The sequence below is a fragment of the Podarcis bocagei genome (genome assembly GCF_964188305.1).
Source record: "Podarcis bocagei genome assembly, chromosome: 9".
NCBI lineage: Eukaryota > Metazoa > Chordata > Lepidosauria > Squamata > Lacertidae > Podarcis > Podarcis bocagei.
In genome coordinates, this window is record NC_138134.1 from 17273738 (window position 1) to 17294558 (window position 20821).

The following is a 20821-nucleotide window of genomic DNA, read 5'->3' on the forward strand; positions in this document are numbered from 1 at the left end:
CTGGCTGTACCTTATCCAAGCAAATGTATGTGCACATGAAACAAAATTTTAAAAAATTCCTTCCAGTAGCACCTTAAAGGTAAAGGTAAAGGGACCCCTGACCATTAGGTCCAGTCGTGGCTGACTCTGGGGTTGCGGCGCTCATCTCACTTTATTGGCCGAGGGAGCCAGTGTACATGACTAAGCCGCTTCTGGTGAACCAGAACAGCGCACGGAAATGCTGTTTACCTTCCCACTGGAGCGGTACCTATTTATCTACTTGCACTTTTATGTGCTTTTGAACTGCTAGGTTGGCAGGAGCAGGGACCGAGCAACAGGAGCTCACCCCGTCGTGGGGATTCAAACCGCTGACCTTCTAATCGGCAAGTCCTAGGCTCTGTGGTTTAACCCACAGCGCCACCCGCGTCCCTAGAGACCAACTAAGTTTATTATGTGCACATGTTTAGTTATATTTATATGAATCTATTGTCTGACAACCTTGTGTCAACTACTTCCCCAATCCCAAAATATTCCTATTCATTTCAGAGGTAATAATTGCACATGGTCTGAGAAACTGCCTGCCTCTTATTACAGTGCAGAGTATGATCTCTATTGCAATGATTTGAGCAGAAAGCTGGATAATGTCGTTCCCTTCCTGAAGCAAGCTTTTTGCAGTTATATCCAAAAGATATGCATTTGTGAAATACACCATTGAATGTGGATAGACTTCTAGCTTATTCATCATATCCAGGCTTCCCTCTTGGGGAAGTGGAAACCCTTTCCAGATGTCTTGAGCAAGTGAGCCAAGCCACGTGCTATGCTAGAAGGCAAATGGTTGATTCAGTGTTTTTTCCTGTCCTAGTCCTTCCTTCATCACATTTCAGAGCACAACTCTGGCACAGCCACGCTTGCAGAACATATCCAAGACGGCATTTAGTAAGGCAGTGCAGCATGCTCCATCAGCTTACAGAAATCTCTATTAGGTACAGTAGACTTGAGCCAGAAATCCTACTGATTATTATCTCTGCCACGGGGGGGGGGGGGAGAGAGAGAGCCTAGAATCACACAGTGAAATTCCTAGTTGATTGCAAGGATTTTCTCTGAGATTAAGTGCTTTGTTCCAGATCTGGAACAGGTGTAGAGGCTTTTTGGCACATCTGCGGCAGCAAGTCACGAGATAGGCAATGAAAAAGGATAACCTAAACACGCAGCTAAATGAGTGTAAAAATACTGGCAGCTGTTGCATTGGATTCCCCAACTGATTTCACGAACCTTAGCAGATCTGGAGAAGCCACCCTAGCAATGAGAAGGACATTTTCGATGATGATGATGACACTGCTCTGAACATCTTTGCAGGGGTGCCCACAGAAACTATCATGAGATATTAACATGGTTCTTTATCCACCTTTTATTTACAGTCTAGCATTAAGCCTGTTGACTTGGAGGTGAATCCTGTTTAGTGGGTCTTATTCCCAAATAAATGTGCATAAGGATTTCAACCTCAGAGAAATGGTAGAACAGTTAATTTAACAGTGATATAATTGTATATATGTGCATAGGTTTTTAATATATGTATATAGTTTTAATTCTATCAATGTTTAATTGTTTTTAATTGTTGTTTTTCCCCATGTTTTTAGCAGTTCTTATTTTTATCCGTAAGCTGCCTTGAGTCCCTTCAGGGAAAAAGGCCAGGTATAAATAGAGGCAGGGTAATAACAATAATAATAATAATAATAATAATAATAATAATAATAATAATAATAATAATAATAATAATAATACTGACCTGTATTTTTTTTAAGTGTGTGCTTTGAATTCTGCTCATAAGCTTAATAATTGAATACTGATTAATTTATCTTATGTAAGTACCACAAACCGAAACCGTATTTGGGTCGGGGTGCCATTTGTTTTAAATGAGCACCCTTCTTCTTCAAGTAAAGATGTTTAGGATTGCAGCTCTAAATTACCAAATGTACAGAAGGTGCAGCTCAGTTAAACTGAAGGAAAACGCTGATGATATTCTCCATAACAGATGGTCTTCTCTTAGCTTGACTGCAGGCATGTTATGTGTTCCGTGGATCTAGCATCTTCCTAATTGCCGTTTCAAATTCTGTTGTACGATTACTTGCCATAACAATTTTCTTCAAGAGCGGGGACAAAGCAAGATTGAATGAAGTGCATGAGAACATTTTTGTGAGCTTCCTTTCCCTGCTTTTATATCCTATCTGAGCTCTGATTCCCTATTGTGCCACCTTAGAGAATTTGTGTGGTCTGGGTCAGAGTCCTACCTTTGCCACGGACTCAGTAAGTCACTTCCTCGAAACCTCAATTTTCCCTTCTGTAAAATGGGAATAGCAACCTGCACCAGGAGGTGAAAAAACATGTGCTACAAAGGCTATAAACCAGGGGTCAGCAAACCTTTTCAGCAGGGGGCCGGTCCAATGTCCCTCAGACCTTGTGGGGGGCCAAACTATATATTTGGGGGGGGGGAATGAACGAATTCCTATGCCCCACAAATAATCCAGAGATGCATTTTAAATAAAAGCACACATTCTACACATGTAAAAACACCAGGCAGGCCCCACAAATAACCCAGAGATGCATGTTAAATAAAAGGGCACTTTCTACTCATGTAAAAACACGCTGATTCCCCGACCGTCTGCGGGCTGGATTGAGAAGGCGATTGGGCCGGATCCGGCCCCCGGGCCTTAGTTTGCCTACCCATGCTATAAACTGTAGCTATAAACCATGGGATGGCAAACTACTGCCGGGGGCTGAATCCGGCCCAATTCCCTTCTGGATCCGGACTGCGAACGGTCCAGGAATCGCCGCGTGGATCGACGTGGGGATTCTGATCATTCGGGCTGCGTCATTCCCCCCCCACACACACACCGCAGTGGCGTCTCCTCCCTCCCTCCTCCTGGCTTCTCCCCGCCCTGCCTAGAGGAGGAAGGGGGCTGGGCTTTGTTGAGCCGCTGTTGACTGAGCGCCATTTTATGCAGCCCCTCTCCGGAGTCAGCCTTCTTGCGCCACTCATCATCCCACCCCCGCCGCCAGTCCCTGCTGCTTGCAAGGCACAGGTAAGCAGCCACGGGGCCTCAGTCATTGCTGTGGAGAACAGAGGGGAGAGTTGGTGGGTTTTTTTCCCCAAAACATAGTCTGGCCCCCCACAGGGTCTGAGGGACAGTGGAAAAAGTTTGCTGACTCCTGCTATAAACTATAGGGACTGCTCCTACTGGCACAGGAAGCAAAAGACTTTTGCTTATTCCTCCTCCCTCTGCAACCTCCTCCCACACTGTTCAGTAGCTACTGGCATAGGGTGGGAAATTGGTCAAAGGGGCCTCTCTGAACATTACCTCCAGTAGGGGGGATTTGAGGGGCAAAAGGAGATTGGTGGCTTTGGTACCACTGGGCTGCCAAGTTGTTGCAAGGTTCTGTGACATCATGATAGCTTGGCAGCTCAAATCATAGCTGTCAACTTTTCCCTTTTCTTGGACAATCGGACCAGAAATTATTGAAAGAATGGGGATGTGTTAAAGAGTATATGAAAAAACATTGTTCTGGAGTAAGCCTTTCGGTATGTAATGAATGATGCTTTACAGGGTTAAACAAAAAGAAGAATGGCATCAAAAAGTATAAAGATAGAAATAATCTACATTAGACACAACAATTTAGAAAGAGTAAAATTTTTGAGGTCTTAGAACAAAGGAAGGAAGTCAATATGTGTATATGTATGTAATGACTAGATTAGAATGAAGATATGGTTTTATTTATAGATGTGTGCCTTTTCTTTTGTTTTTTGTTCTCTTTTTTGCGGGTTCTGTTTTTCTTTCTTGTTTGTACAGTATTATTTTGGAGTCAATGTTTGTAATTTTTGTTGTAATTCAGCATTGAAAATAAAAATTTTAAAAAGAAAAACTTTTCCCTTTTCTCGCGAGGAATCCTATTCGGAATAAGGGAATTTCCCTTTAAAAAGGGGAAACGTTGACAGCTATGGCTCAAATCCCGTAGGACCTGAGATTTCAGGATCTCGTGAGATTTGTGGAACCCTCTAAAAGGGGCCTGCACACATAATACCTCATAACTACTACCCATTTGATTGCCACCATTCCATCCAATTATCCAGAAATAGAATTATGTTGACACTGCATGCCATCCCCATCGCTACCTTTCTTCAACAGGAATTCCCTTCTGGATCATAATAAAAGCTTCCATGGACAGAAAGAGCCTTTCCATTTGCAGAAGGTGAAGCCTAGATCCAACTCAATAATACCTTTTCATGAACACAAATATTTAGAAATTTGAGAAAAGGCATTTGTATAAAAGCCACAGAAACATTTTAAAGCAGGAGGGGGATAAGTATAAAAATGCTTACATACTCTAGAATACAAATGGTTCCTTTCCCAAGGAGTTAACAATCTAGGCAGTGGCGTAGCGTGGGGGGTGCAGGGGGGGCCGGCCGCACCGGGCGCAACATCTGGGGGTTAGGGTTAGGGGGCGCAAATCCACGGGTTAGGGGGCGCAAATTACTTGCCTTGCCCCGGGTGCTGACAACCCACGCTATGCCACTGAATCTAGGGCAAGATTCAGGTCTTTAAAATCCCTTTGATTTAAATGACGGCTATTCAAGCTCTCTCAACGAGATCCTTAAATGCTTAACTTTGACTGGATCATATCTAAATTTGGCATTGGGGAAGACTACCAGTGTAGGAGGGGGAAGGGAGGAATGACTAAAAAAAAAAAAACAGAGAAGGGGAAGGAATGGAAGAAGAACCAGTAACAAGGGATGGATACGAGCCATATTGATATGATTTAAACACCTACGTTTAGAATTTGAGGAAAACATGATGAGCTTTTACTTATCTAGCTTCGAAGGGAGCTGAGAATTTGAGACCACCACATTTCTTTCTTTCCTCCTTTTTTTTGAAAAGGAAAAACAACTCCGTTTGACATTTTACCAACACTTCTGCAGTTACAGAAGATAAGGCAGATTTTCTTTAAAGCTGAAGATGAAATAACATTGCCTGTACCACTGCCAGCTGGCAGACCATACTAGAACTTAGAAATGAAAGGGGAATATTTCTGCATTTGCATTTCAGCAGCAGTAGCTAAGAGGAGAAGTTCTGTAGTGCTTCTTTCTTGGGTTTGGTCTGTTTCCTAATGTGAAATAATTCAAATATTAGATCTGAAATGTTGTCGTGCTTCATGACTTCATAGGAATATTTTTCACACATCTCTTGCACAAGTGTTGTTGTTTTTTAATTGTCTTGTTATTATGTTTATACTCCCATCCTAACCCATGGGCTCAGCACAGGTCATGGTAATTTTACCAAAGTTACCACTGTTCCTGGAGGGCTAACAATTTAAGGGAACGTTCCCACAATAATAATAATAATAATAATAATAATAATAATAATAATAATAATAATAATAATAATAATAATTTATTATTTATACCCCGCCCATCTGGCTGAGTTTCCCCAGCCACTCTGGGCGGCTCCCAATCAAGTATTAAAAACAATACAGCGTTAAATATTAAAAACGTCCCTGAACAGGGCTGCCTTCAGATGTCTTTTAAAGATAGGATAGCTGCCTATTTCCTTCACATCTGAAGGGGGGGTGTTCCACAGGGTGGACGCCACTACCGAGAAGGCCCTCTGCCTGGTTCCCTGTAACCTCGCTTCTCGCAGTGAGGGTACTGCCAGAAGGGCCCTCGGCGCTGGATCTCAGTGTCCGAGCTGAACAATGGGGGTGGAGACGCTCCTTCAGGTATACTGGGCCGAGGCTGTTTAGGGCTTTAAAGATCAGCACCAACACTTTGAATTGTGCTCGGAAACGTATTGGGAGCCAATGCACATCTCTCAGAACCACTTTGGCATTCAATGGGTCTACAGTCGAACACTGCAGTTGAGCGCTATCTGTACTGCCATGTCAGCGAGAACGCAGCTGAATTGCAGGGCGGAAACGAAGCACTTACTGTTGGAACCATTTTCTACTGTTTTAGAGTCTAAGTTCAAATGCTTTGTAAGTAATGGGTATGGATTGTTTTGTTATTATTTATTTATTACATAATCTACATTTATATCCCAGCCTTTCCACCTAGGAGCTCAAGGGGGTCTGCATGGTTCTCCTCCTCCCCATTTTATAATCACAACGACCCTATGAGGTAGGTTAGGCTGAGAGTGAGTGACTGGCCCAAGGTCACTCAGTGAGCTTCATGGCTGAGCAGGGATTTGAACCCAGGTCTCCCACATCCTAAAATGACATGCTAACCACTACAGCAGGGGTCAGCTGTTAAGTTGTGGGTGAACATATCAGACGACGCAGCAATTCTTCAAACAGCCCTTGTTTATTCACAGGCCAGAACAGAACTGAACTGAAGGGTTCAGCCAGCCTGCTTATATAGAGCTCCACTAGAACGCAACAGTAACCATTTTCTGTAACTATCCAATCACTGAACGTCACTTTCGATCCCTTATTTGCATATGTGGACCTGAACTATCTACAGTATCCCCCTGCTGGCCCAGGGTGAGAACTTCAGTACATAACAGCAGCAACCTTTTTCAGCCTTGGGCTTGGTCCACCGTCCCTCAGACCATGTGGTGGGCTGGACTATATTTTGAAGGGGGGGAAATGAACGAATTCCTAGGCCCCACAAATAACCCGGAGATGCATTTTAAATAAAAGGACACATTCGACTCATGTAAATACACCAGGCAGGCCCCACAAATAACCCAGAGATGCATTTTAAATAAAAGGACACATTCGACTCATGTAAAAGCATGCTCATTCCTGGACTGTCCACGGGCCGGATTGAGAAGGTGATTTGGCCTCATCCGGCCCACGGGCCTTAGGTTGCATTGCCTACCCCTGCACTACAGCATACTGGTGTGACATCAAGAAACAAAGGTGAACGTGGACAAACAAAAAATAATAAATTCCTAACAGCTCACTAAATTTTTATCATTCTGATATCCCAGATATTAATCACAGCAGCCCAACCACAATAACACTGGGATAAAGATAAGAACCAAAACAAGTAGGTTACTGCATTCACTCACACTTGTAGCTTAAATCTGATAACGGGATTTTGAGATTAAAACATAGTATGAATAAATGCAAGATCTGGGTTGTCTATCAGGGATCTCTAGGATACCAAACCCAGAATCCAGTCCAAACTCTGGTTTGCTCACACAGAATGGGTTTAAAATGGATTTGAAGCAAGTCAACAACTCCCAACAAGATCAGTTGGCCATTGACTTTCATCCCATGTCACATCATAGCATACCATATATGCCACATTTTCAAACTGTTTTCCAGGTAGGGATGAGGAAAGAGATTTGATTCCGTTTGCATTTTGAGCGGAATCTAGCAAATTGGTACTTTTTGAAACAATATGTGAAGCAAAACACAGCTATCCTTCAAAACTAGTAAAGGTAAAGGTAAAGGTACCCCTGCCCGTACGGGCCAGTCGTGTCCGACTCTAGGGTTGTGCGCCCATCTCAGTTAAGATGCCGGGGGCCAGCGCTGTCCGAGGACACTTCTGGGTCACGTGGCCAGCGTGACAAGCTGCATTTGGCGAGCCAGCGCAGCACACGGAAACGCCGTTTACTTTTCCACTAGTAAGCGGTCCCTATTTATCTACTTGCACCCGGGGGTGCTTTCGAACTGCTAGGTTGGCAGGCGCTGGGACCGAGCAACGGGAGCGCACCCCGCCGCGGGGATTCAAACCGCTGACCTGATGATCGGCAAGTCCTAGGCACTGAGGTTTTACCCACAGCGCCACCTGCGTCCCTTCAAAACTAGTACTTATCTGAATTTTACTAAGCACTATAAACCACTGTTTATAGGAGAAAGTGTGCAAAAAGAGAGAGGATATATTGGTGGAAATAACACAAAAATGCATTGCAATAGGGAAGATTGCTTGCAAAAATGTGTTCATTGGTCAAAACTCCATATTAAAAATGTGTTTTTTTCAGAAAAATTAGCAGTATAGTGGTACCTCGGGTTAAGTACTTAATTTGTTCCGGAGGTCCGTACTTAACCTGAAACTGTTCTTAACCTGAAGCACCACTTTAGCTAATGGGGCCTCCCGCTGCTGCTGCGCCGCCGGAGCACAATTTCTGTTCTCATTCTGAAGCAAAGTTCTTAACCTGAAGCACTATTTCTGGGTTAGCGGAGTCTATAACCTGAAGCATATGTAACCTGAAGCGTATGTAACCTGAGGTACCACTGTAGATTGCTGTTGACTTTTCACGAGAAACTTTTTTTAAAAAATCCAAATTGCTACAGGTGAAGAACTGAATTTAAGACTGGAAAAAATGATAAGGTGAGAGAGATGAAATTGACCAAACACGAGCAGGAAGATTCGGTCCTGCCGGGGTCTGAAAGACTCCGAAAGAGCATGCTGAAGCCAGCAGAACTGAATCCTTCAGTCGCCAACTGGTGAGCAAAGGACTCAGTCCTGCTGGGGTCCACTTCACCAGTGTGTTCCTGCCGAAGCAGATGCCTGCAGCCTTCTCACCTGTTGCTCTCCCCTCCAGCAGCCCTGTGTTGCTCCAGGCAGCCCAACATGGGGCTATCTCCATCCATTTCTCTGGCCCAAGCCCAGGTCCCCCTGAATGGGCCTGGTTCCATTCAGAATTTGGCTGAATCCAGTGCACAGCTCTTGTATTAAGCAGCTGTGGCTGAAACACTCCAGAATTTCTTATTCCTTATAGACATTGTTACGAAATGTTAAGTTGTGGGTGAACATATCAGACGACACAGCGATTCTTCAAACAGCTCTTGTTTATTCACAGGCCAGAACAGAACTGAACTGAAGGGTTCAGTCAGCCTGCTTATATAGAGCTCCAGTACAACGTAACTGTAGCAATTTCCTAAAACTATCCAATCACTGAATGTGACTTTCGATCCCTTATTTGCATAACTATCTACAGTATCCCCCTGCTGGCCCAGGGTGAGAACTTCAGTACATAACACTAAAACTTAGTGAAAATAATCATAGCTCAGTCGGTAGAGCATGAGACTATTAATTCATGGGTTCAAACTCCATGTTGGCCAAAAGATTTCCGCATTGCAAGGGATTGGACCCTCATCCAAGTCTCTGATTCATTGATTCTTTGTAATGAGGGAGTTCATACAATACCCAAGGTGATAGGTACTACTGGTTGTACCTTGCTCAGAAAGTGAATTCTGACATGATCTGGCTCCAGCAACCAGCTGGACTCTGGGAAAGCCTCTCCTCCTCAATCGGCTGGAGGCTTGGGGGCAGAGTTTAGCCGCTCAAACACGGCCGCAGGAGTGTTTCCCAGCCATTGTGCTGCTGCTTCTCGTCGGATCTGGTTTCCATAATAATAATAATAATAATAATAATAATAATAATAATAATTTATTATTTATACCCCGCCCATCTGGCTGAGTTTCCCCAGCCACTCTGGGCGGCTGGGGAAGTGTTAAAAACAATAGAACTTTAAATATTAAAAGCTTCCTAAACAGGGCTGCCTTCAGATGTCTTTTAAAGAGAAAATAGCTGCTTATTTCCTTCACATCTGAAGGGAGGGCGCCACTACCGAGAAGGCCCTCTGTCTTGTTCCCTGTAACCTCACTTCTCGCAATGAGGGAACCGCCAGAAGGCCCTCGGCGCTGGATCTCAGTGTCCGGGCTGAACGATGGGGGTGGAAACGCTCCTTCGGGTATACAGGACCAAGGCTGTTTAGGGCTTTAAAGGTCAGCACCAACACTTTGAATTGTGCTCGGAAATGTACTGGGAGCCAATGCAGATCTCTCAGGACTGGTGTTATGTGGTCCCGGTGGCCACTCCCAGTCACCAGTCTAGCTGCCGCATTCTGGATTAACTGCAGTTTCCGGGTCACCTTCAAAGGTAGCCCCACGTAGAGTGCATTGCAGTAGTCCAAGCGGGAGATAACTAGAGCATGCACCACTCTGGCAACACAATCCGCAAGCAGGTAGGGTCTCAGCCTACGTACCAGATGGAGCTGGTAGACAGCCGCCCTGGACACAGAATTAACCTGCGCCTCCATGGACAGGGGCACAGTTACCTCATTCAGGACCAGGGAGTCCCCCACACCCTCCCGCCCCGTCCCCCAAAAACAGTACTTCTGTCTTGTCAGGATTCAACCTCAATCTGTTAGAAGAATAAGAAGAGTTTGGATTTGATATCCCGCTTTATCACTACCCTAAGGAGTCTCAAAGCGGCTAACATTCTCCTTTCCCTTCCTCCTCCACAGCAAACACTCTGTGAGGTGAGTGGGACTGAGAGACTTCAGAGAAGTGTGGCTAGCCCAAGGTCACCCAGCAGCTACATGTGGAGGAGCGGAGACACGAACCCAGTTCACCAGATTACGAGTCTACCGCTCTTAACCACCATCCATCCTCCAACTGCCTCCAGGCACTCACACAGGACCTTCACCGCCTAATCATCCAGCTGGGGGAGAATGATTTAGCCTTCAGAAAGAGCGTAGACTTGCTATGGAGCATAAAAAAGGACTTTGATGAGCTGGCTGCTCTTTCCCCCGGGACAATGTTGTTTTGATCCAACATTCTGAAGAGAAGGGTCTGGCGTGGCTCCCATAGCCCTATGGCCGTTGAAAAATCCAGGAAACTTTTTAACCGTGTGGTGGCGCGCAAGTTGCGCTATATGTATGGCCAAGTGATTCAGCATGCTGACATCCGGTTCAGGGAATGGTCTTTATTTCGTGATGACGGAGTTCACCTTTCGGACCTCGGCAATGATATTTGGCTGGCTGACATCATCAGAAGCCTTACAGATTGGTTGCAGCTGTGAGGGTCTTGGCGGCAAGCCTCTTTTGGCTCAGGTGGCGGTTAGGCATGGGAATATGGTTGTGTGTTGGAGGGCTGGGTGTGGCCATCGCCTACCCCTCCATTTTATGGGTATTCCAGTAAAGGAGTCCGGCGGTCGTGGATCCTGTCTGACGCCCTTGCTGGTGGCTAGGGCCATGGCATGACCCCCGGTGACATCAGGGGGAGCTTTCCGTTGTATTTGCATCAACAGGCTCCTCCCAATGGTGGTTAACCCTTGATAGACTCACCCCTCCCTGAGGGGGTGGAGTCATGCTCTGTTGTTTTATCCAGTACAGTGGTACCTCAGGTTAAGTACTTAATTCGTTCTGGAGGTCTGTTCTTAACCTGAAACTGTTCTTAACCTGAAGCACCACTTTAGCTAATGGGGTCTCCTGCTGCCACCACGCCGCTGGAGCCCAATTTCTGTTCTTATCCTGAAGCAAAGTTCTTAACCTGAAGCACTATTTCTGAGTTAGCAGAGTGTGTAACCTGAAGCATATGTAACCTGAAGCATATGTAACCCGAGGTACCACTGTACCTCTCACATGCTGTAATCAATACAGTTGTGGCCTTTTTTAGTCCATTAACCTAATATACCATGTCCATGTGTCTTTCTTATCCTCAAGCCGGTGGTCCTCGAATCCCAAAGCACAGCCCCCTTTCACAGCTCTTGTGTACCTGCAGCTTGCCTTTCATTCTGAGCCGCCTTGGAAGAAAAAGATAATGTTCTGCAAATACATCTTCAGGTACAATAATATGACATGTAGCTGAATTGTGTGTTCCCAGTGTTTCAATAAGCTGCTGTTAGGTAAGGCATAACACACTAGGAAAATGACTTGTTGCTGACAAGATGTTTCAGCAGCAGCTGAATGCAACTACCCAGTAAGATGAGGGGGGAAATGAACAGCATCATTAGAGTAACTACTATCTCATTGTGTGCCTTAATCTGCAAAGCTAAGCAAAGGTCAGCCGTGCTTCATTCACCGGTTCATCAGAAATACCAAGGTGTTTTTCCCCTCCATTTCATACAAGGCCACAAAGGGAGTGACAGCAGCTCTCTCTAAAAGACAGGGCACCGAAAGGCCACATCTAAACTATGTAATCCATTATTAATCATTTACTGAGGTTTCCAAAATACAAAATAAAATCCAAAAGCTGTGTGGATTCTATGTATGCTAGGAAGACTGCTATGCTACACTTTATAGGCATTAATAATATCAAATAACACCAGTACCAAGCCACTCCACTTTCAAGGACATATTATAAAACATTTAACAACGTTTATCAATAGATGCATATATGGTGGGAGTAAATGTTTATATTCTAATGGTTGTTAATGTTGTTCTAGTGGGTTGTCTTAAATTATTACGTTTTACACTGCCTTGGTAACTTCTGGTTTATAAATAATTTTAATCAGCAAATAATATTTGTTTATAGCAAAGTATAAAGTCAATGGAGTTAAATAAAAGAAGAGAACGACAAAAAGGATGGGAAAAGCTGTTTGGTTGTGTCCCTTTATCATCTTTAATACATGCCTAGATTTGAAGAAATGTATCTTCTGGCTTGTTTCTTGAACACTACCTGCTACCTGGCTGAACGGTTTGTCATGTTTCAGCCATAAATAAAACGATGGTGTAGACTTGGATTTGTAACTGCTAGGATTACTATATCACTTCAACCTTTGCTATCCATCATCTACACTGTTCTAACATTAAGATCCATGTGCCATGCAAGTTCAAGTTTCGAAAGAACAATGATAATACAATGAGCTGTTTAATATATGTCTGCCGAGGCTTTTAAAACTATATTTAAATATCTCCTTAAAAGAGAAAAGTAATCTTGAAGCACTTTATATGAATACCTGTGTGATATGTATCTCTAATAATAAGACTGATACTTCCAGGTAAGAGTCCACAGGACAGACATATAATATTTGCCTAACGTCATCTTTGAACCTTCCCAGTGTTCAAGTCTAAAGTATGGGATTTCATATGGGACTGGGAGGAATTAAGAGCCCTTCTACTGCAGATTGTACGTTTTAGCTGCATTGTGATCTTAGCCCAACCCTACCTTCTGTGTCTTATCCTGCTATAAACTGAATGCAAAAAGGGCTTCTAGGTTTGCATAGGGCCATAAGAAATTATGAAGAGCCCTGCTAGATCAGGCCAGCATCCTAGTTACACTGTGGCCAAACAGACGCCCATGGCAAGCCCACAAGCCGGGCATGAGCAGGGGCGGACTTGGGTCTTTCAGATTTCAGCGGCGCTCTGTGCAAGGCCAAAATTCACACCCCATACGCACACCTCGCCTTCTGTTCTGCTCAGTTTCCTATGTCATAGTTGTGATGCCCTGCAGCGTGCCCAGTGTGGTGAAACACTGCCCTAAATTGCACCTCTGGTGTGAGAAGAAGAAGTAGAGTTTGGATCTGTGGGTTAAACCACAGAGCCTAGGACTTGCCGATCAGAAGGTCGGCGGTTCGAATCCCCGCGACGGGGTGAGCTCCCGTTGCTCGGTCCCTGCTCCTGCCAACCTAGCCGTTTGAAAGCTCGTCAAAGTGCAAGTAGATAAATAGGTACCACTCCGGCGGAAAGGTAAACGGTGTTTCCGTGCGCTGCTCTGGTTCGCCAGAAGCGGCTTAGTCATGCTGGCCACATGACCCGGAAGCTGTACGCCGGCTCCCTCGGCCAATAAAGCGAGATGTGCGCTGCAACCCCAGAGTTGGCCACGACTGGACCTAATGGTCAGGGGTCCCTTTACCCTTTACCTTTAAGGAGTCTCAAAGCAGCTAACAATCTCCTTTCCCTTCCTCCCCCATAACAAACACTCTGTGAGGTGAGTGGGGCTGAGAGACTTCAAAGAAGTGTGACTGGCCCAAGGTCATCCAGCAGCTGCATGTGGAGGGGCGGGGAATCAAACCCGGTTCACCAGATTACGAGTCTACCACTCTTAACCACTACACCACACTGGCTCTCGAGCACAGCAGCATTTTCCCCACTTGTGATTCCCAGCACCTGACATTCAGCCATCTTTGTGGTGCAATGGGTCAGTGTGTCCGGCTGTTAACCAGAAGGCTGGTGATTAGAACCCACGCAGGGATGGCTGTGGGCAGGTTTCTGCATTGCAGGGGGTTGGCACAGATGGCCCTCCCTTCCAACTCTATGCAAAGGTGCCAAGTTGAATAAATGGGGGGCAGGTAAACCGCACCCCACATAATCAATCACAATATGCAATGCACACACACACCATTGGAATGGCAATGACCATCAGCTTGGGGTTGGGGATCGGCCCTCTCAAATATTTTATTGAGGGGAACCTCAGCCCCTAGGAGTTGAGTGCTATGAAATTTCCAGGAGATTCAATGAGATCACCCACAACTTTCCCCTTGCGAACTTTGGGTGAGCCCAAAGTGCTCCCGAAAGCAGCTGAGCAACTGCGAAGGCTGCATGGTGCGCCTCTGCACCCACTTCCTTACCCTGCCCGTGCCCAGCTGATCTGATGCCAGAGCTCACAGTCTCTCTCTTGCCTCCAGGGGAAACACTCAAGCCCTGCAGACGATTCCAGATCGGCGCCCCCCTTCTTCTCGCAGCGGATCATCCGGGCCAGGCTCTCCTCGCCGCGGTCTTTTCCTGGCACGCTTTGCGGCTGGGGGCCGGGCAGGCGCCTCCGCCCCCTGGAGGAAGCGCAGGGGTGTTTCTCTGCGTATGGACTTGTGTCTCGGCAAAAGGAGGCTGGCAAGGCGGCGGCGGCGGCTGTCTGAGCCCGGCCAGACATCATCAACCTTTCTGCATATTTCATTGGAGCTGCTCGCCGGGACACCGGGACACTGACCGCTGCAAAGCAGCTCGCCGGCTTCCATTGTGCGCGCCGCTTCCTTCCCGTCTGCTGCTTTTACGCTTCAAAGCGGGCTTTTCTCTCGCTTGGTGAATACCTAACCTTTGCTGCTTTCCGCGCGCTCGCCGTGCCCTTGCAACAAAATATCCAAGGGGGTTCTCTGAACTCTTTCCTCCTCCTCTTCTTTTCTTTTTTCTCCCCTCCCCCCATTTGGAGCGCCCGAGCCGTGCAGGACTATAAAAATATCTCGTTTGCAGGAGAGAGATTGCACGAGCAACTTCGACGAGAAGACGACTTGGAGGAGAGACAGAGAAGAGTTGCAAGAGGAAAGCTCAGCCCGAGCTTGCTGGCTGGCTTGCCTGCCTGCCTGGCGATTTCGAAGTGGCATTGCAATTTAGCAAAACCATTTCGCAGCCTTCCCAACGGCTCGGCGCCGAGAGGGAAACCGCAGCAGCGGCTAGCGCCTGATCCAAACAGGTCTCCTTTTTTTTGCTTGTGCGTTTTTGCGCGCGAGAAGGAAGCGGCCGACTGGCGTCGTCTCTCGAAGCGCCGCTTGCATTGAACTAGAGCAAGAGTTGCAAGACTTGAGCGGCCTTGGAAGAGCAGGGCGCCGAAGGGAAGCCGGCCCCGGCGTGGTCCTGACATTGCAGCGCGCCCCTGCCGGCCGGGCAGCTCCTACTATCCTCCGCGCCTCGACGACGCGCCCCAGCGCTCGGCCCGGGGCGCAAACTTTTCCTCTCCGGCCGAGAGCGCTGCGCTCTTGCTTCTCCCGAAGCCGCCGCAGCGCCGCCTGAAAGCTCCCCGCTTCCCGGTCGCCCCGTGACCTCCCGCCGCCCCCGCCGCGGCTCGCCCCCGAGGGGAGCTGGCGGCGGTGCGGCTGCGGGCTGACGAGGACCCGCATGGCCGGAGAGCGCCGACGGCGGTGGTGGTGAGCCGGGAGGGCTGCGGAGGAAAAAGAAGAAGCGAGCGCCCTGAGGGAAGCTGCGTCCGCCGCTTCCTTCGCCCTTCCGCGAAAGGACGGCCGGGAAAGCAGGACGGCGAGGCGGAGGAGGAGGAGGAGGAGGAAGAGAGACGGCGACGGCGATGTGGCCGGGCGGCGCGGCCGGCAAGCTGCCCTGCCCGCGGGACTCGGCGCTGCGCAGGGCGGCGTTCTCCGGGAACCTCTCTGCGCTGCCCTTGCACTTGGCGCCCAGCGGGAGAAGCGTCAGGGTTTTCATCAGCGCCAATCCCGAAGGTAAGCTTGGGCTTCCCCGAGGGGCTCGGAAGTCTTGGCCGCAGCCCCGTCCACCGTCCCTTTTTACCTCTGAGCGGCAGCTCCGCGCTTGGCGGAAGGCTGCGCGCGGCCCAGGCGCGTGGGCCGCCTCGCGGGGCAGCTGGGCGCGCTCTGGACGCCCTGGAGCCGAGCCTGGAGATGATGATTATGATTATTATTACTACTACTACTACTACTACTACTATTATTATTATTATTATTATTACACCATCCATCTGGCTAGATTTCCCCAGCCGCTGTGGGCCACGCTCAACAGAAAATTAAAAGCACAATAAAACATCAAACATTAAAAACTTCCCTAAACTGGGCTGCCTTCAGATGTCTTCTATAAGTCAGATAGTTGTTTATTTCCTTGACATCTGATGGGAGGGCGTTCCACAGGGAAGGCGCCACTACCGAGAAGGCCCTGTGCCTGGCTCCCTGCAACCTCTCTTCTCGCAGTGAAGGAACCACCAGAAGGCCCTCGGCGCTGGACCTCAGTGTCCCGGCTGAACGATGGGGGTGGAGACGCTCCTTCAGGTATACTGGGCTGAGGCCGTTTAGGGCTTTAAAGATCAGCACCATCACTTTGAATTGTGCTTGGAAACATACTGGGAGCCAATGTAGGTCTTTCAGGACCGGTGTTATATGGTCTCGGCGGCCGCTTCCAGACACCAGTCTAGCTGCCGCATTCTGGATTAGTTGCAGTTTCCAGGTCACCTTCAAAGGTAGCCCCACATACAGCTTGTTGCAGTAGTCCAAGCGGGAGATAACTAGAGCATGCACCACTCTGGTGAGACAGTCTGCAGGCAGGTACCAGTCTCAGCCTGCGTACCAGATGGAGCTGGTAGACAGCAGCCCTGGACACAGAATTGATCTGCGCCTCCATGGACAGCTGTGAGTTCAAAATGACTCCCAGGCTGTGTACTTGGTCCTTCGGGGGCACAGTTACCCCATAGTTATTTCAGCGCGGCCTGCTCTGCGCTTGGTGGGAGGCTTCAGGCAGCCCAAACGCATGCGTCGCCCCTCAGGGTTGCTGGGCATGCGCTCTGGACACCCCAGAGCCGAGCCTTGGGAGACCACTGCGCCTCTAACAGCCCACAGAGCGACGTTTTGTCCCACGTGCGACTTTGGTTGGGGGTAGGGGCTGGATGGAATGCTGGGCTCTGTCACGAGGTCAGCTTCATGTCCCGAGATATAATAATAAATAATATTTATTTATTATTTGTACCTCACCCATCTGGCTGGGTTGCCCCAGCCACTCTTGGCGGCTTCCGACAAAATATTAAAAATACAATAAAACATTAGACATTAAATACCTCCCTAAACAGGGCTGCCACTGGCCTCATCGATATTGCCCAACATGTGGACATCAGGGGATAAAACAATGGTGGGAAGCTAGAGCAGGGATTCCCAAACTTGGGTCTCCAGCTGTTTTTGGACTACAATTCCCCTAATCTCTGAACACTTTTGCTTTTTTTGGGGGGGGGACATAAACTTCCAACTAGTTTTATTATTTATTTGTGTGTCCGTGGACTACCACGTTTCAGCTTTCTGGGTGGCCTACAAGTGGTTCCGCCATTTTGGGGTACGCCTCTAGCCTCCCCCCTTCTAGGGAAAGGGGAACGTCTCCTTTTCAAATTGATTTTATTAAAGATTTTCTGGGGTTGTAAAAGCAGTACTTTTTTTCTAAAATAAAATAAAAAATAGTGGTACTCTCATTTTGGCTCAAGAAAATCACCATTTTATATTTCAAATTGAGGAAAATAAATACAGTAAATGGACAAAAGTACAAAGGTTCACAAAATGTTTAGGGGCATGCGTACCCCCAGAAAAAGCACTGTATAAAAGTACATGCACTGTCTCTATTTTCAGATCATACAGTCCTCTCTACAGATCAGTTATATTCGATGTTGTATGCAGTATAAGGTTGGGGGAGAAGAGAGTTGGGGAGGTGAGAGATAAAGGGGGTAGTAAACTTTTTATCTTTTACCTAGTATATATGTGAGGCTTTTGTGTCATGTGGGTAGGTGAACATCTTCTGAGGACTCCTCCGGGTGTTCCTTTTTATTGTGCCTTCATGATGTTGTGGGGTGGGGTGTTGGAAGGGATCACAAGTATCTAGTCCACCCCCTGCAATGTAGGAATCTTTTACCCAGCCTGGGGCTCGAACCCACAACCCTGAAATCAAGAGCCTCATGCTTTTCCAACTGAGCTATCCCACTTACTTTGTTTGCTATCGTTGCCCATCCTATAACTTCCTGCTGAAATCCTGTAACATTTTATAGCACAAATCTTCCGGTTTATTCCCACCCCCTCCTGCTTTCATTGCGCTATAGTGCAAGAGTGCCCCTCCAGATGGCAATAATGTGACAACACAACAACTAATAAAGTGGAATGGATGTGTGGACTGCGCTATTATTGCACCAATGACATCTTGTAGAATACACCTGCCCAAAAAAAAACAGTCTGGAGGGGCCTTTAGACTTTTTATGTAATCCTAGTGTTGTGTTTGTACTTGAATGCCTGGCCTGGAATCACCCTAATCATTTCACTCCTTGCCCTCCATTTCTAATCTGCACATTTCCCCCTTTCATACTTCTAGTAAAGTGGGGAGTGGGGGGAGTCCATTGGACTGTGCATGGCCCAAATTTGAAGGGTCTAGCTAACCTGAAAGAACCTTTGCAATTAAAGTGCCATTAAGTCAGTCAGTAAGTGAGGCAATCATTAGATTTAGAGCAGGTTGCCACTTGGGACTTGTATAGTATTTAAAGGGAAATAGCTTGCCTTACAATTCCACTTCGTTATGTATGTCAATGAGTGCCTTCTAAACTTAGAATCCAATAGACTTCATTCGGCAGTTTATGGTATTTATTCTGTGTGGACATGCACATTAGTATAGCTTTGTGGAGCACTCCGGCACATGAGTGTCATATTTAAACGGGCAGATTAGGTCAGTTTTGAAATCCCTTCCGAACCTATGTAGAAGACAAACTCCATTAAACGCTTCTTTGTCAGTTTCCTTCGGGGATAGACACTCCGCTATTCCCCATCCCCATTTTACTTCAGCCTTGGCTGATAAAGCACACTAAATAAGGAAATATCCTAATCAATCTGGTGGCCTTGCTAGCAGGAGACCTCCTCACTTGCCTGCTTTTTTATTGCCATGCTCATTCTCCTAGTTTGAGACAAAAGCACAGCTGAAAACTGGGACCTTGGTGGCTGCAGTACATGGTGTCCCAGGGAGCACTGGTGCCTAGCCCATTACTTACAGGAAGAGTAGTGGGGAATAAGAGGAAGATGCTTACAGTCTCTCTTGATGAAGCCTCCTCAGTTCTTGTATGTAGAATGTTATGTACTGAAGTTCTCACCCTGGGCCAGCAGGGGGATACTGTAGATAGTTATGCAAATAAGTGATCGAAAGTGACGTTCAGTGATTGGATAGTTTTAGGAAATTGTTACAGTTACGTTGTACTAGAGCTCTATATAAGCAGGCTGACTGAAGCCTTCAGTTCAGTTCTGTCCTGGCCTGTGAATAAACAAGAGCTGTTTGAAGAATCGCTGTGTCGTCTGATATGTTCACCCACAACTTAACATAGAACATCTGTGCATTTAGCTGCAGCCACGTGTGTGTGTGTTCTTGTATAGTTACTGTCTCTCAAGCAGCCCCCAATGCTGAGTTGAGTTAGCACTCTCGTGACCCTCCCTCGCTGCTCATTCCTGCACAGCAAACTACACTTGCCCAAGATCGCTCTTCCACCAAGCTGTTGACGGTATAGGAGCCCTGTCCTGCTTTGCATCTGTTCATCTGTAATGTAGAGACGGAAAAATAGTTCCAAAATGTGAGTCCCGTGCTGCCGGGTAAGCTCAGGTTACAAGTGGTTCTGCATTTTGGGAAAAAGATGACTCTTAGATTGGTTAACGTGGTTCTCAACCTGTGGGTCCCCAAGATGTTGTTGGACTACAACTCCCATCATCCCTGACCACTGGTCATGCTGGCTAGGAATGATGGGAGTTGTAGTCCAACAACGTCTGGGGACCCACAGATGGAGGAACACTGAAGGGTGGCAAACCGTGGCCCATTAGGCTGAGTCCAGCCTGCCAAACCACTACAAGTGGCCCGACAGCTGCCACTTGGTGATTTGAATCACCATCACAGCAACAGGCTGACAAGAGAAGTTTAAAGTTCTCCTCTCAATATTTATGAAGGAAGCACTGCCCCATTGAATTGCTAGGATGATGGGAGGGACACTTTGAATCTTCACTGAAATGGGGACAAGTGTTGTGTGTGCAAGTGAGTTGATGTGTGTCTGAAGATAGGCGTGTGAGAGAGTGAAAGAGTTTTCCTTCCTCTATGTGTGGGGTGTGTGTGTATATTGTGAATTTGTGGTGTATATCTCTGTGTATACACAACCACTTTGGCCATGATCACTCTTGTGCCCATGCTGGCAAATAGCTTTTGGATGACTCGCCAACTTGAGCCCAATCCTTTAAAAAGGTAGCAGCAACCCCGCTTTAGTTGATTACCAGTTACGCTGATTGAAGGTTGCCACTCTAGAAAGTAGTTGTAGATGAAGGCATATAAAAATATTGTTATTTTGGTTACTTTATTTATTGGTGACCTTTTGCTTGTAATAGCTCCCAAGCTCACAATGAAAACAATTCACAAAGTAGTCCAAATCTGAGGAAATAAATCCACTCGTCAAGAACCCTGCCCAATTTGCAAATTACATACCAGTTTGCACTATTAGTCAAATTCGAATGTGATGCATTTTCCTAGCTGGATAGAACTTTCATTGCAACCCACATATGGGTCATTATTTCTGCAATTGCATATCCATATATTTTGCTACATGAGCTATCAGCCAAATATGTAAACATGTAATTGTTGCACACAGGACTTGGGGCAGAATTTCTTACACAGAGGTAATATCT

The 20821-nt window shown here is 46.8% G+C and overlaps 1 protein-coding gene across 1 annotated transcript in view; it reads left to right on the forward strand.

Moving 5' to 3' along the window:
- Nucleotides 1–15554: 15554 nt before the first annotated feature.
- NWD2 (NACHT and WD repeat domain containing 2) overlaps nt 15555–20821 on the forward strand; it is a 61101-nt gene continuing 55834 nt past the window's right edge. Inside the window, exon 1 of the mRNA XM_081207572.1 lies at nt 15555–15868. Within this exon, the coding sequence (XP_081063698.1) occupies nt 15718–15868 (151 nt within the window). The 5' untranslated portion in view covers nt 15555–15717. The remainder of the gene's footprint in view (nt 15869–20821) is intronic.